At 34.3% G+C, this 16196-nt stretch overlaps 1 protein-coding gene across 2 annotated transcripts in view; it reads right to left on the bottom strand.

Moving 5' to 3' along the window:
- The window catches only part of LOC130218297 (matrix metalloproteinase-16-like), a 111218-nt gene that overhangs the window by 28625 nt on the left and 66397 nt on the right, over window positions 1-16196 (bottom strand). For both annotated transcript variants that reach the window (XM_056450460.1, XM_056450461.1), the window contains 2 exons: window positions 7526-7687; window positions 2761-2978 (listed from right to left, as the gene is read on the bottom strand). In XM_056450460.1, the coding sequence (XP_056306435.1) occupies window positions 2761-2978; window positions 7526-7687 (380 nt within the window). The remainder of the gene's footprint in view (window positions 1-2760; window positions 2979-7525; window positions 7688-16196) is intronic.

The raw sequence follows: 16196 nt of genomic DNA, 5'->3' as shown, positions 1-16196 counted from the left end.
ACAGATACTTTAACTGTACTAATCGGCCACAGCGAGGGCTGACCATACGTGTGCGCTTGACACCGAAGTATAAATCAATAATGTATAAGTATAAACCCAAACCCTTGTATTTCTGTTCAACACAAAAGAAGGTATTCTGAAGAATGTTAGAATCTGGTAACCATTGACTTACATAGCATGAAAAAAACATACCATGGAAGTCAGTGGTTACCGGTTTATAACATTTCTCAAAATAATTTTTTTTGTTAAAGAGAAAAAAAAAGAAGAAAGAAAAACTCATGAATAACAGAACTTTCAGTGTTGGCTGTAAAATTTGATTACCAAAACAGAAAATAAATTATAAAATCGAACTGGTTTATTTATAAAAACTTTAACACTCAAAAAGCTTTTAATTCACTTTTACTTTTCTTCAGTTTAATGCATCCTTGCCCATAAAGAAATATTAATTTCTTTAAAAAAACACACTCACGAAGCCTTTTGTTGCTATGGTTACTTATATTTGCAATCATCTATTTGGCACCCTGATTACATAATCTTACATGACGTTATTCCAGACTGCAGTCCTTACACTGTATGCAGAACTAAACGCTTTTATCTCCTGCTTTCTGCTTTATCTTCTCCCTCTGCGGTTGAAGGCTTCATTGGCAGCATCAGAACCCCATAATCCAAACTGTTCTGACACACTCAACCATCAGACTTGAGCTTGAAGGATTCACTGAGGGCGGTTCTCTAGGTTCAGCAAGCAAATAAAAGCTCAGGTCACTTTCCTTCAGCACAAGAGAACAAAGAGAAAACAGCCATACAATGCTGGCTCAACACTTTTCTGTGGCCGCCACGTGTCTTTTTTGTGAGAACGTAAACACAGGGTTGAAGCAGTAGTGTGCTTGACATGAGCTCATTTTGGAGAGAGATTGATAGCGAGTTTTTTTGTGTGTGTGATTATTCAAATAGGATAACACATTTGACATGTTAGCACAGTTAGCATGTTATTAGCATGGATTCAAATAGCGAGCATAAATCAAAAACAGTACCACATTTTTTTTTTATAAATTGTAAAAAAGTTGTTTTTAAATGTAATTTGTGAATCAAAACACATATCACACCCATTAAGGTATTTGATGGGAGACTAAAATGAGCTCATTACATGTTTACCATTATGCTAACACATTTAGCATGTTTTCAGTTAGCATAGTGCTAGCATGTTTCAGAAACTGCATGAATGATTCTGTTTATGCTCTGTCCATAGTAATGAGAATGGAACATGTTCATTTGTGAACCAAAACACAGCCAAAGTCCCTTTAAGGCCATATTAAGCGTTACATTTTCTCTCATTCCACACTATATGAGTGACATGTCTTGTGTATTCTGTAGTGTTTGACTAAAATGATATTATGTATGATCAGCATGAGGTCATTTCATAAAGGATTCAGAACATGATGTTGCCTTCTACTATGTTGCTAACTCGATAAGCATGTTGTTAACATGATGTTTATTCAATTAATATGTTGCTAGCATCATGCCAACTAGTTTCTAATATGCTAAAATATGTACCATCACAGTATGTTAACACATTTAACATGTTAGCACAGTGCTAGCATGTTTCTGAAACTGTAGAGAAGAGGATAAAAAGAGAATAAAACCTGTTAATTTGTGTTAATCGGTTAATGTGTGACTAAAATGCAATCATCTCAGATAGTGATTCAGAATTAGTGTTTTGTGTTAGGCTATTTAGAAGGTGGCAAATATTGTTTACATACTAGTTTTATGCTAACTCAACCAGCATGTTTTTAACATGATGTTAACTTAGTTAATATGATGTCAATTTGTATCTACTATGCTAACACATTTACTTTTATGCTAACACATTTAGCATGTTATCAGTTAGCATAGTGCTAGCATGTTTCAGAAACTGCATTAATCATTCTGTTTATGCTCTGTCCATAGTTAACAATAAACATGCTCATTTGTGAACCAAAGCACAGCCAAAGTCCCTTTAAAGTCATATTATGCATTACATTTTCTCTTATACAACACTATATGAGTAACATGTCTTGTGTATTCTGTAGTGTTTGACTGAACTGAGATCGATCATGTATGATTAGCATGAGCCCATTTCATAAAGGATTCAAAACATGATGTTACCTTCTACTATGATGCTAACTCGATTAGCATGTTGTTAACATGATATTAATTTAATTAATATGTTGCTAGCATCATGGTGACTGGTTTTTAATATGCTAAAATATTTACCATTACCGTATGTTAACACATTCAACATGTTATCAGTTAGCACAGCGCTAACATGTTTCAGAAACTGTAGAGAAGAGAATAAAAAGCGAATAAAACCTGTTACTTTGTTAACATTGTGTTTTTTGATGTGTTACTAAAATACGATCATGTACGATTGTACAATTTCAGATAGTGATTTAGAATTTAGAAGGTGGCGAATATTGTATACATACTAGTATTATGCTAACTCAATTAGCAGGCTGTTAACATGATGTTAACTCAGTTAATATGATGCTAATTTGCATTACCACCATTATGGTAACACATTTAAATGTTTTCAATTAGCATAGTGCTAGCATGTTTTAGATGTTCTGTCTATAGTTAAAAAGAATCAAGCCTGTTCATTTCTGAAGCCATTGTGGTTCGATGACTCAAAAAATACACTTGACATGAGCTAATGTTGTAAAGTGATTCAGAATTTGTTTGTGTTTTTCCTGACAGAGAGTGTGTACATTTGGATGACTGGCTTACCTTGAAGACGAACATCTCTCTCCTGAGTATGGCGAGTGTGTTGAAGCCGCCGTCACATATGTCAGGTTTGGCGTTGGGGTGTGTTGGTTTGTCGCCCGTGGGTATTCGCGGCGGGCGTGACTGCCTGTCGTTTTTTCGTGGATCTACGGGAGGGTGTGAGCGGGCTGGTGGGACTGTCGGTGAAGGCCTCGTGGGCTGAGGAAGTTTATCTGGAGGTCCTGAAGAAACAGCGAGAGATGATTATCAAATAGCTTTATTTTTTGGTTGTTTCCAAAGATTTCATCACCTTTAAAGGGATATTTTGAGTTTTTTCTAAACGCAAAAAGAGATGTTGTGAAAAATGCTGAAAACCTGTAACCATTTACATATATGTTTACTACTGTGGAAGTCAATGGGTGGTACAGTGGCTCAGTGGTTAGCACTGTCGCCTCACAGCAAAAAGGTTGCTGGTTCGAGTCCCAGCTGGGTCAGTTGGCATTTCTGTGTGGAGTTGACATATTCTCCCTGTGTTGGCGTGGGTTTCCTCCAGGTGCTCCGGATTTCCCCACAGTCCAAAGACATGCACTATAGGTGAATTGAATAAACTAAATTGACTTCAGTGTATGAGTGTGTGTGAATGCAATCGTGCATGGATGTTTCCCAGTGTTGGGTTGTGGCTGGAAGGGTATCAGCTGCATAAAACATATGCTGGAATAGTTGGTGGTTTATTCCACTGTGGGCACCCCTGATAAATTAGGGACTAAGCCGAAGGAAAATGAATGAATGAAAGTCAATGGTTACTGGTTTTTCAACATTTGTCAAATTATCTTCTTTTGTGTTCAACAGAATAAAGAAACTCATAAAGATTTGGGAACACTTGAGAGCGAGTAAATAGGGAATAATTTTTTTAGGGGTGAACTATCACTTTAAGGGTGGTTGTGGCCAAAAAATCATAAAAATGGCAAGATTTGGTCTTATTTATGCTACTCCATATACTAAATGTGCAATTTTGTTTTGACAACAGTAAACGATCTACAGTTAAGTTGATGTACTGTAGTATTTGGTGAAGAATAATTCATTAAATTATTTATGTAAATAAAATGTAACATATATAGTATATCCCTGCTGAAAAAAAACAGCTTAAACCAGCCTAAGCTGGTTAGCTGGTTTTAGCTGGTTGACCAGCCTGGTTTTAGAGGGGTTTTGGCCATTTCCAGGCTGGTTTCCAGCCATTTCCAGCCTAAAAATGACCAGCTAAAACCCCCTTGACCAGCCTGGTTTAAGCTGGACACAGATGGTTTTGGCTGGTCATCTTCCAGCCTGACCAGCTAAGACCAGGCTGGAAATAGCTAGAAACCAGCCTGGAAATGGCCAAAACCCCACTAAAACCAGGCTGGTCAACCAGCTAACCAGCCTAGGCTGGTTTAAGCTGTTTTTTTCAACAGGGATAATATACATAATCTAGTAAAATGTTCTTTGTTAAATCGTATTTAAGTAAATTATGGAAGCTACAATATTTTGTATGTGAATACTGGTATGGTTTTACCTTATTTCTGCCGAAAGCTAGTTCTGTAACTTTTACTCGGTCACTCACTGAAGCTAAGCAGGGCTGCCCCTGGTCAGTAGCTGGATGGGAGACCACATGGGAAAGTTAGGTTGCCAGCAGAGGGTGCTCAACCTGCTGTCTGTGTCGGTCCTAATGCCCCAGTATAGTGAAGGGGACTCGTTTAACCCCAGCATCCTAACCACGTCTGCCTACTGGCCTCTGTCCATTATGGCCTACTAACCATCCCCATATCATAATTGGCTTCATCACTGGTCTCCAACCAATATATAAATGTAAGGAATTATTATTATTATTATATTTTTATTGCTGTTTTCATAAAAACATACAATAAGTCTAAAATTTAAGTTATACACAAATTTAAAATAGCTTTGAGGTCATATAATATTTAATGTTAAATTATTTTATATTCATTATATATATATATATATATATATATATATATATATATATATATATATATATATATATATATATATATATATATATATATAAGAAAGGTAGATAAAAAGGTAGTCAATAAAGCTGATCAGACATAGTTGTGCATTATTCATCAGTATTCAACTGGACTGTTTGCAGAATAAAAAAATAAATAATAAATAAAAACACTATCATTTTCCCTGGCATCAAATATATTCCAGCATACACCTCAATTATCTGCGGGCTCATTATCACAGTGCAGCAGACGGCTGACCTGCGCTCAAGAGTTCAAGCTGTTAGCACAATCAACCGCGACGTCAGACTTCTGCAAGCACCGACTGAACGCTACGAGTTCAAGAAAGGACAGGTGATTAAATGGAGGAAAATAATAATGAATGATATTTCAGTATGAATCAGGCAGGAGGGCCGCCTGACAGGATTACCCCTCTGGAAACACCACAGAGGAGTGACTGTCTGAAATCAAATCTCCTGAAATAGAGCGAGGATTACAGGCCTTCACGTTACATAACTAACGCAAGCCGAATGAAACATGGATATAGACAGGAGATCTGCTGTGGTGAGAGTGATGGAGATTGAGCGGACGTGGTTGGGAAGTATCTCCACCCTCTGTGGTCTCATCCGGTGTCGGAGGGAGGAACAAGGAAAAACTACGGGATGGAGATTGGATGGGATACAGGAAAGAGGATCTGAACATCTCACGAATGTGTTTTAGTGTTTTTCTCGGCTGGATGTGGAGGGAAAAGGCACTAGATTTTATGAGGACACTTGATTTGCTGCTAGTGCATTGATATGTATTCACTCAAAATTTTTATACTGTGTTTTCTAGAACAAGCACTAGTAAAACAATAGCAAAGAGTAACTACTTTTTTTAAGTTAGTTGAGAAAAAAACCTTGCCTTGTTTGACAGAAAAAGTTTGAAGTTGGATAGCTGATGGCATGATAAATGGGATTTAATAGCATGATGTTAACATGATTACCATGTTGCTAATCCCAGTGCTAATGCTAACAGAATTAACTAACCCATAGTTAGTTAATAGTTGCTAACCCAATTATCATGTTAACATCATGCAAATCCCATCTGTCATGCCATCTATCCAACTTCAGAAATAGTGAAAATTAAACTGGAAAATGTTTCAAAAATTGAGATGGATAGATAGATAGATAGATAGACAGACAGATAGATAGATAGATAGATAGATAGATAGATAGATAGATAGATAGATGGATGGATGGATGGATGGATGGATGGATGGATGGATGGATGGATGGATGGATGGATGGATGGATGGATAGATGGGAGGGTGGGTTGGGTGGATAGATAGATAGACAGACAGACAGACAGACAGACAGACAGACAGACAGACAGACAGACAGACAGACAGACAGACAGACAGACAGACAGACAGACAGACAGACAGACAGACAGACGGATGGATGGATGGATGGGAGGGTGGGTTGGGTGGATAGATAGATAGATAGATAGATAGATAGATAGATAGATAGATAGATAGATAGATAGATAGATGGATAGATGGATAGATGGATGGATGGATGGATGGATGGATGGATGGATGGATGGATGGATAGATAGATAATACAAAAATGTTGTGCTAACATGGTAGTGTTGTTAACATCAGCGCTAACACAACTAACATGCTGTTAACACAAATATGATGTTACTAGCAACATGTTAGCTTACTTTCTAATATTTTATATGTTATTACAGTTGGCATATTTCAAAGATTTGGTGCTAGCATGATGTTAACATGGTTACCAACATGGGCGTTGCTAGGCCTATTTTAGGGGGGCTGTAGCCCCCTTTATTTCTACTCAGCCCCCCTAAAACTTTTGCGATTATCTTTTAAACAGTACACTTAATGATCGCCTAAGTCCCCTTTAAATTTGATATGAATTCAGCTCTCCCGTCTTTTGTTTTTCATTTGATCAGCAGACCACAGCCGTGGACAGCGAGAGAATGAGGTGTGTGTTTATCGATAAATTGTTATAATATCTGCTTATTTGCAGTTCTTTGATATAGGTAACCTTGTATCACTTGTATCATAATGTCATGGAGGAGCAGTCGGGTTTTCTCGGCGTTCACCTCATCAGGACAGCTGTTTCTTCCAGCGACAAATGTAACTCTTAACGAACATTTCGCCATTTTTATTTCAAAATGAACTACCAATATTAAACACTTTACAGTTCGTGTGGCATTAACTATACCATACAGTCTTGCACAGAAAGGATTAACACAGTGACACAACCACTTAGAGAATGTACATCGTTTTTAACTGTCACTGAGTCACTGACAGAGATAGAAACATCAAGTGTTGTCTAGTATTAAAAAAAACTTCTTATTTATTATTATTATCATTCAGGTAAAGAAATATGTTAATTGACCTGTACGTTTAAATATATATATTTATATTTATGTCATTTAATTAGAAAAAGTGGCAGTTTTATTTATTTAATGCATGGAAACAAAAAATGCCCTTGAATATAGAAAGTGGTTTTTACAACAGGTGGGTTGAGCCTATTTGGCTTACTCAGAATTCAAATGGCTGTGCCTGTCAATAATAGTGGAATACAGTATACAACCCCACCATATTAAACAAACATTTTTAAGTCTATTACTATTAAATTACTGCTTATAAATGCAATTTTAGTCTAAATACATTTGTTAAATTAGCATGTTTCCAAAAAATGTTCTTTTTTTATGCTCTGCTCGCTAGGTGCGATGTTGCTGATTAAAGCACATAGTGTGTTGTGTGCGAGTCTCACCGTAGATCTTCTGTATACCCTGTAGATCGTCGTGTGGCAGTCTGAAGTTCTCTGTGTCCATGTACTGGTAGAAGGGGGCCATGATGGCGGTGGGGTCGTTTGAGTGCTCCAGTCCCAGTGCGTGACCCAGCTCATGTACCGCCACCAGAAAGAGGTCGTTTCCTAAACACACAAAATACATGCATGTATTAAGCACTGCATTACACTGTAGCACACATGCAACTATTTAAATGACTGTAAAATATCGCCATCTTGGTAAAAATGTCATTTTAATTAGTTTATCAAAAACATTGATCCCTAAAACCGTATCATTTTATTTCCTGATTCCAGTTTTTTTTTCTAAATCAAAATTAACAAATGATTCCTGTGATTTTTTTTTTTTTTTTTTTTTTTTTTTATCTGATTGAATCAAATCACTGAATCAAATCATCTTATTCACAAATTCATTACTCATGAGTCATTTATTCCTTTTTAGTGAATCAAAATAAACAAATAAATGAATCTCATGAACCTCTTTTGTTGTAAATAAAAAAAAAACTCTTAAAAGCTGGTTAGTGTTAGTGAGTCAAATACATGATCGATTACATTCAAAGTCTTGCATACTTGAGTGAATCAAAATGACTCTTGTAAGAAAAAAAGGCTTAACTAGGTTAATTAGGTTAACTAGGCAGGTTTGGGTAATTAGGCAAGTTATTGTATAATGATGGTGTGTTTTGTAGACTTTCGAAAGAAAATATAGCTTAAAGGGGCTAATAATATTGTCCTTAAAAATGGATTTTAAATATTAAAAACTGCTTTTATTCTAGCCGAAATAAAACAAATAAACTTTCTCCAGAAGAAAAAATATTATATGACATACTGTAAAAATTTTATTGCTCTGTTCAACATCATTTGGGAAATATTTAAAAAAGAAAAAAAAAATTCAGAGGCTAATAATTCTGACTTCAACTGTAAATATATATATATATATATATATATATATATATATATATATTGTTTATTTATTTATTTTTTTTTTAATTGCTCACAAGAGTAATCTCAAATGATTCTTTCAAACAAATGAATCTTGAGACTTTTTAGTCAGATTTAATCGAAACCCCTTTAGTTTAATTCAGAAATGAATGATTTTACAAGCCATTAGTTTTTCTTAGTGAATCCCACCAAATAAACGACTCCCATGAACGTCTTTATAAAGAAACAAACCCTCTCATGAATTGTCCAGCTATTTTGTGTCATAAATGGGACCACTGCAGTTTAATGAGTCATTTTTTTCAGTATTCCACATTATTAAAATAAGCTGTATTTGTAAATCATAAAGATAAAGGGATTCTCACAAGTCAGTTCTTATTTTAATGCATAAAAAAAAAAAGAATTTCAATCATTAATAATGGGGTCATTATTAGGGCCAGACAGAATCTGCAGATATTTTTTTGCTATTTCTGTGACAAATTTTGTAAGTCATCTATGGATTTATTCAGAATAATTCCAGGATTATCATAACTTAAAACTTAATGAATGAAATAAAAAATAATATCTTTTTAACGTTGTTTAATGTTTACAATGCAAATCCAGTTAGATCTTTGGTAAAGTTAGATATTTGGTAAACAAAGCAAGTCTCTCATAATATATCTATTAAAAGACAGAAAATATTACTTTACAAACTGTATTGTAAATAAATCATATGAACATTTTTATAATAGTTAATAATATTGCTGAAATGAATTTAAAAACTGAATTAATATAAATTTACACACATTTACACAAGTAAATAGATGGACTCAATGATGGGCTAGAAATCTGCGCATACAGTTTCCGTGTGGGCCTAGTCATTATCAATAATAAGGATATTCAATGCATATTAAATCATGCAACATGTACAGTTGAAGTCAGAATTATTAGCCCCCTTTGAATTTTTTTTTCTTTTTTAAATATTTCCCAAATGATGTTTAACTGAGCAAGGAAATTTTCACAGCATGTCTGATAATATTTTTTCTTCTGGAGAGAGTCTTATTTGTTTTATTTTGGCTGGAATAAAAGCAGTTTTTAATTTTTTATGAACCATTTTAAGGTCAAAATTATTAGCCCCTTTAAGCTATTTTTTTTAACTTTCAACAGAACAAACCATCGTTATACAATGATTTGCCTAATTACTCTAACCTGCCTAGTTAGCCCAATTAACCTAGTTAAGCCTTTAAATGTCACTTTAAGCTGTATAGAAGTGTCTTCTGAAAAATATTAAAAAAAAGAAATGTGTGAAAAATATCTAGTCAAATATTATTTACTGTCATCATGGCAAAGATATAATAAATCAGTTACTAGAAATAAGTTATTGAAACTATTATGTTTAGAAATGTGTTGAAGAAATCTTCTCTCCGTTAAACAGAAATTGAGGAAAAAAAATAAACAGGGGGCTAATAATTCAGGGGGGCTAATAATTCTGACTGACAACTGTGTATATTAATTCACACATGACCTGAGCTCTAAAAGAAAAAATCCCACTAAATATACAGCAAAAATCTGTATGTGTCAAAACGCATAATGATGTATGAAATCAGAGCTGCTCTCTACATGTGTTTTTGTTTGTGTGTGTGCGTAATTGTTATCATCTCAGTTTCCACTCCAGAAAAGCTCCAGAAAATCACCGCGGCTACTGCTGGGATTCATTACAGCATGAGCGCTGTCTCTACACACCCTCACATCAAACATCCGCGCTGAGCATCTTCCCTCAGTGCACAAATGGAAAAACCCCACCCTGCTCACCCCGGGACGGTTTGGAAGCGCGACTTTACGCCACAGGCCAGAAAACCATCCAAACACCAAAGTAGAAACCACAGAGGACAGAACGCCCATGATGGCCACATCAGCAGCTGTTTATTCTTCCTCTTCTCTTTCCTTTTCACTATCAATCTCTCTTTTTATCTGCTGATGCAAACGAATGTGACACGCTTTTTATTCAGTCGACTTGTGTTTTATTTAAACTGTCCGGTGCAGATGCAGATCAAATGGTGTGTTGTATGGGAAGCTGATTTTACATTTAATCTGTAAAAAAACTTACTTGTGTCTATTTTCATGGTACATAGTACTTATTTGTTCTTAGATAGCTCCTATTTATTAGATGCTAGTGCTTATTTATTAGGCACTAGTTCCTCTTCATTGAATTCTACAGTAGTACTTATTTACTAGACGCTCCTGTTCATTTCATACTAGTATTTAATAATTAGAAACTAGTTCCTATTTAGTAGATACTAGTACTTATTCATTAGACGACAGTTCCTATTCATTAGATACTAGTTTTTATTCGTCAGACACTAGTCTCTGTTTATTGGATTCTACTAGTTATTTTCTAGATACTAGTTCCTGTTCATGAGATACTAGTATTAACTAATAAGACAATAGTTCCTATTCCTTAGATATTAATATGCATTACATGCTGGTTCCTGTTCATTAGATACTAGTTTTTATTTATTAGACACTAGTTCTTGTATATTTGATCCTAGTATTTATTGATTAGAGACTAGTTGCTATTTAGTTCCTACTAGTACTTATTTAGACAACAGTTATGTTTTTTACAAATGATTACTTATTACATGCTCGTTCCTATTCATTAGAAACTAGTTTTTATTTGTTAGACACTAGTTCCTATTCATTGGATTCTAGTACTTTACTAGTTCCTGTTCATTAGATACTAGTATTTATTAATTACAAACTAGTTCCTGTTTAGTAGATACTAGTATTTATTTTTTAGAAAACAGTTCCTATTCATTAGATATTAGTACTTACTATATGCTCGTTCCTATTCATTAGACACTAGTGTTAGAAACTAGTTCCTATTCATTGAATTCTAGTGCTTATCGATACTTATTCATTAGACAACAATTTTTATTAATTATAAATCAATATGCATTACATTCTGGTTCCCATTTATTAGATAGTAGTTTTTATTTGTTATACACCAGTTCTTATTCATTGGATTCTAGTAATGATTTATTAGACGCTAGTTCCTGTTCATTAGCTTTTAGTATTTATTAATTAGAAACTAGTTCCTATTTAGGAAAAAAACTAGTACTTATTCATTAGACAACAGTTCCTATTCATTAGCTATTAGTACATATTACATGTTACTGTAGTTCCTATTCATTAGAAATTCGTTTTTATTTGTTAGACACTAGTTCCTATTCATTGCATTCTAGAACTTATTCACTAGACACTAGTTCCTGTTCATTAGATACTAGTATTTATCCATTAGAAACTAGTTCCTGTTTAGAAAAATCTAGTATTTATTCATTAGACAATAGTTCCTATTAATTAGATATTAATATGCATTACATGTTGGTTCCTATTAATTAGATACAAGTTTTTATTTGTTAGACACTAGTTCATATTCATTGAACTCTAGAACTAATTTACTAGACGCTAGTTCCTGTTCGTTAGATACTAGTATTTATTAATTAGAAACTAGTTCCTATTTAGAGGATACTAGTACTTATTTATTAGACAATAGTTCCTATTTATTAGATATTAAAACACATTACATGCTGATTCCTGTTCATTAGATACTAGTTTGTATTTGTTAGACACTCATTGGATACTAGCACTTACTCATTAGACATTAGTTCCTATTCATTATTAATACTCGTTACATGTTAGTTCATATTCATTAGATATTAGTACACATATATTAGAGACTAGTTGCTGTTCATTATATACTATTACTCATTTATTAGACCCTGGTTCCTATTCATTGTAAAATGCTATAAGACACTAGAGTTTGTATTCGTTAGATTTTAGTGTTTATTTCAACAGTGTATATGAATAATTATTCGTCTGTGACTAGTTACAAAAGAGAAAAATTTATTTAGACCAGGGGTCACCAATCTCGGTCCTGGAGGGCCGGTGTCCCTACAGAGTTTAGCTCCAACTTGCCTTAACACACCTGCCTGGATGTTTCAAGTATACCTAGTAAGACCTTGATTAGCTTGTTCAGGTGTGTTTGATTAGAGTTGGAGCTAAAATCTGTAGGGCACCGGCCCTTCAGGAACAAGTTTGGTGACCCCTGATTTAGACGATATCAGCTATTTAGTTTTGACAAATATATATTCCATTTGTGCGTAGAACATAGTTTAACATGTAGGTTCTAGTACAGGGGTGGGCAAACTCGGTCCTGGAGGGCCGGTGTCCTGCACAGTTTAGCTCCAACTCTAATCAAACACACCTGCTTATAGATTTCTAGTGATCTTGCAGATACTGATTAGCTTGTTCAGGTGTGTTTGATTAGTGTTGGAGCTAAACTGTGCAGGACACCGGCCCTCCAGGACCGAGTTTGCCCACCCCTGTTCTAGTAACTGTTATTATATTATAGTGTTTAATCATTACTAGTATGTTTGCAAATTACACTAGCAGTCCTGGTTATTATGACTATGAGTAGTAATCATGTACCAGTACGTATCTATTACTATAACCTGTTATTTTCTTTCAAGTCACATTAGAAAAAGAATCATACAAAGAAAAAATCATACTAGTAATGCTTTAAATAAGCACTAATATCTAATAAATGCATAGTTGTAGCAACTTGATAGATATTAATAGCTAATCAATAAGTACTGTTATGCAACAAACTTACACGTTCCATCCACTTACTATAGTAGTTACAGTACAATGAATTATGCATGACTACAGTACATGTAATTAACCCTAAACCTATGCCACATTACAACCCCAACCAAATAGTAACTACATGTAATTAATTAATATTTACTACATAACTACATCACCTTAAAGAGTAACCCAAATAAGCCATCATATCTATCTAATAGGTAAGATTATTAGGTACTAGTATCTAAAACTGATGTACTGTACTGTAATACATGCAAAAGTATCTGACAAACTGCCTCTAGTAGCATGATAAGTTAATAAATGAAATGTTCAAGTGGCTTGCCATAAACGTTTAGCATTCCTGGATATTTCGGTCTATTTCAGAGCCCTGGAGAATTCAGCGACATCAAAGCCGAATGCAGCAAATCACTCCAAAATACACACAATTGACCAAATGCTACTGAGCGAACAACACACTTGAGACCAGTTACTGATCTGCTTATCAGAGACTAAATGTTGGTGTGGTTGGATATCAGAGGGAAACTAACTGTAAGCACACAACACAAAAGTGATATTAAGAATTCATAAGTAACGGGACAAGGGGAGAGGAAGAATGAGATGGAGAGAGTATAGTTTGTAGTATGATTGAAAGCGGGACGCATTGTAACAGAATGGTCTGAAATTAGAGCAAATACTACTAGCAGTTTACAATACTTTAACACTTCAACAATGCCTTGAACATGATATTTTAACATCTCTTTAATTGTTTTGAGGAGTATTTGTTCAAGTTTCACAATATAGCATGCTAACAACTTGGCTAGCATCTAAGCTAATGCTAATATCTTAGAAACAACTTGGCCTTATTTTTGATACCCTTATAGGAGAAGAGGATAAAACCAGTACAAGTTAATTTAAATAAATCAACAGATGCTAGTATTTAGTCATTAGAAAACAGTTCCTATTTAGCAGATGCTAGTACTTATTCATTAGACAACAGTTCCTATCCATTAGCTAGTAATACACATTACATGCTACTGTAGTTAATACTCACTAGATACTAGTTTTATTTGTTAGACACTAGTTCCAATTCACTGGACTCTAGTACTTAATTAGTTCCTGTTCATTAGGTACTAGTATGCATTAATTAGAAACCAGTTCTGTTTATTAGATGCTAGTACTTATTCATTACACAACAGTTCCTATTCATCAGATATTAGTGCTTATTATAGTACATGCTACTGTAGTTCCTATTTATCAGAAAGTATTGTTTATATGTAAGACCATAGTTCCTATTCATTGGATTCTAGTACTTATTTGGTTCCTGTTCATTAGATACTAGTATTCATGAATTAGAAACCAGTTCCTCTTTAGTAGATGCTAGTACTTATCCATTAGATAACAGGTCCAATTCATTAGATATTAGTACTTATTATAGTACATGCTACTGTAGTTCCTATTCATTAGAAACTAGTTTTTATTTGTTAGACACTAGTTCCTATTCATTGGATTTTAGAACTTATTTAGTTCCTGTTAATTAGATACTAGTATTTATTAATTAGAAACCAGTTCTTATTTAGTAGATGCTAATGCTTATTCAGTAGACAACAGGTCCTATTCATTAGAAATTAGTACTTATTATAGTACATGCTACTGTAGTTCATATTCATCAGAAACTAGTTTTTATTTGTTAGACCCTAGTTCCTATTCATTGGATTCTAGTACTTATTTAGTTCCTGTTCATTAGATACTAGTACTCATTCATTAGAAACCAGTTCATCTTTAGTAGATGCTCCTCTTTAGTAGATGCTAGTACTTATTCATTAGAAAACAGTTCCTATTCATTATATATTAGTACTTATTACATGCTACTGTAGTTCCTATTCATTAGAAACAATTTTTTATTTGTTAGACCCTAGTTCCTATTCATTAGATTCTAGTACTTATTTAATAGACACTGGTTCCTTTTCATTAGATACTGGTATTTATTAATTAGAAACTAGTTCCTAATTAGAAAAATCTAGTACTTATTCATTAGACAATAGTTCCTATTCATTAGATATTAATATGCATTACATACTGGTTCCTGTTTTTTTTTTTTTTATTTGTATTTAAGACACTAGTTCCTATTCATTGCATTACATGATTTTTCACAGTCAACTCCTCTCTGCATCTCAAGTCCGCCGACGTATGCTGCGAGCCACCGGACAAACTGGAAACAGTGGGAAAGCCGCCCATACAGAGGTAAGCGGTCAGCTGCTAGCATGAAAACTAATGCCATCATACCACCCTGTATCATTCATTTTAAAGATGAAAAGCAGCTATACGTACTTCTGGCTACATAATTTGTGATCTCCAGAAATGTATATAGGGCTAAGTTTTCAGAATGAGCCTAACCACCAACCATACTAGCAACAACTTTGGGCTTTGACCATCCCAAAATTGGCTAAACACTAATTATATTTTCTAGCAAAAGTAAAAAAAAAATGCCTTTAATACATGTTTTCTCCACAGAAAAATCTGGATAAAACCAATACATCTGGCAACGTGTGGAGAGATGTAAACGTGTCCTATCAACTGTTTCAGCATCAGCACTGCGATTCTCCCAAGATGCTCGTGCTGAAGTTCAAACCAGAACAGCTGTGTTTGAACCCTCACGTCTCTTATGTAAGTCTCGAGCCCCTGATTAATTAGCAGGCAGCTGAAAGGCAAGTTCACACATCAAAACGGGGAGAAGAAAAGCAAAGGGATGGGAAACCAAAAAAGCGGGAAGTGAACATGAAAAGATTCTGCTCCATTTGTCAAGACCACTGACCTCAATCTGGGAATTACCTTATCTTTACCCGTGCTAGAAATCTAGATGTCCAAATGTCTATTAAAATACAGTAATACTGAGGTACTTGGTATATGCCATGGTACTAAATGATTACCATAGTCATATAGGCTACCATGGTTCTTCATTTAGTAATATGGATTATAGTAGATACATATTACATAGATATATAGGTGAGAATAGACATAGATATATAGATGAACATAGATGAGAAACATTTGAGTATATATATATATATATATATATATA

This window comes from Danio aesculapii, chromosome 24, assembly GCF_903798145.1.
Source record: "Danio aesculapii chromosome 24, fDanAes4.1, whole genome shotgun sequence".
NCBI classification, from domain to species: Eukaryota; Metazoa; Chordata; class Actinopteri; order Cypriniformes; family Danionidae; genus Danio; species Danio aesculapii.
The sequence above is the reverse complement of the archived record's forward strand: the minus strand, read 5'-3'. Positions and strand labels throughout refer to the sequence as shown.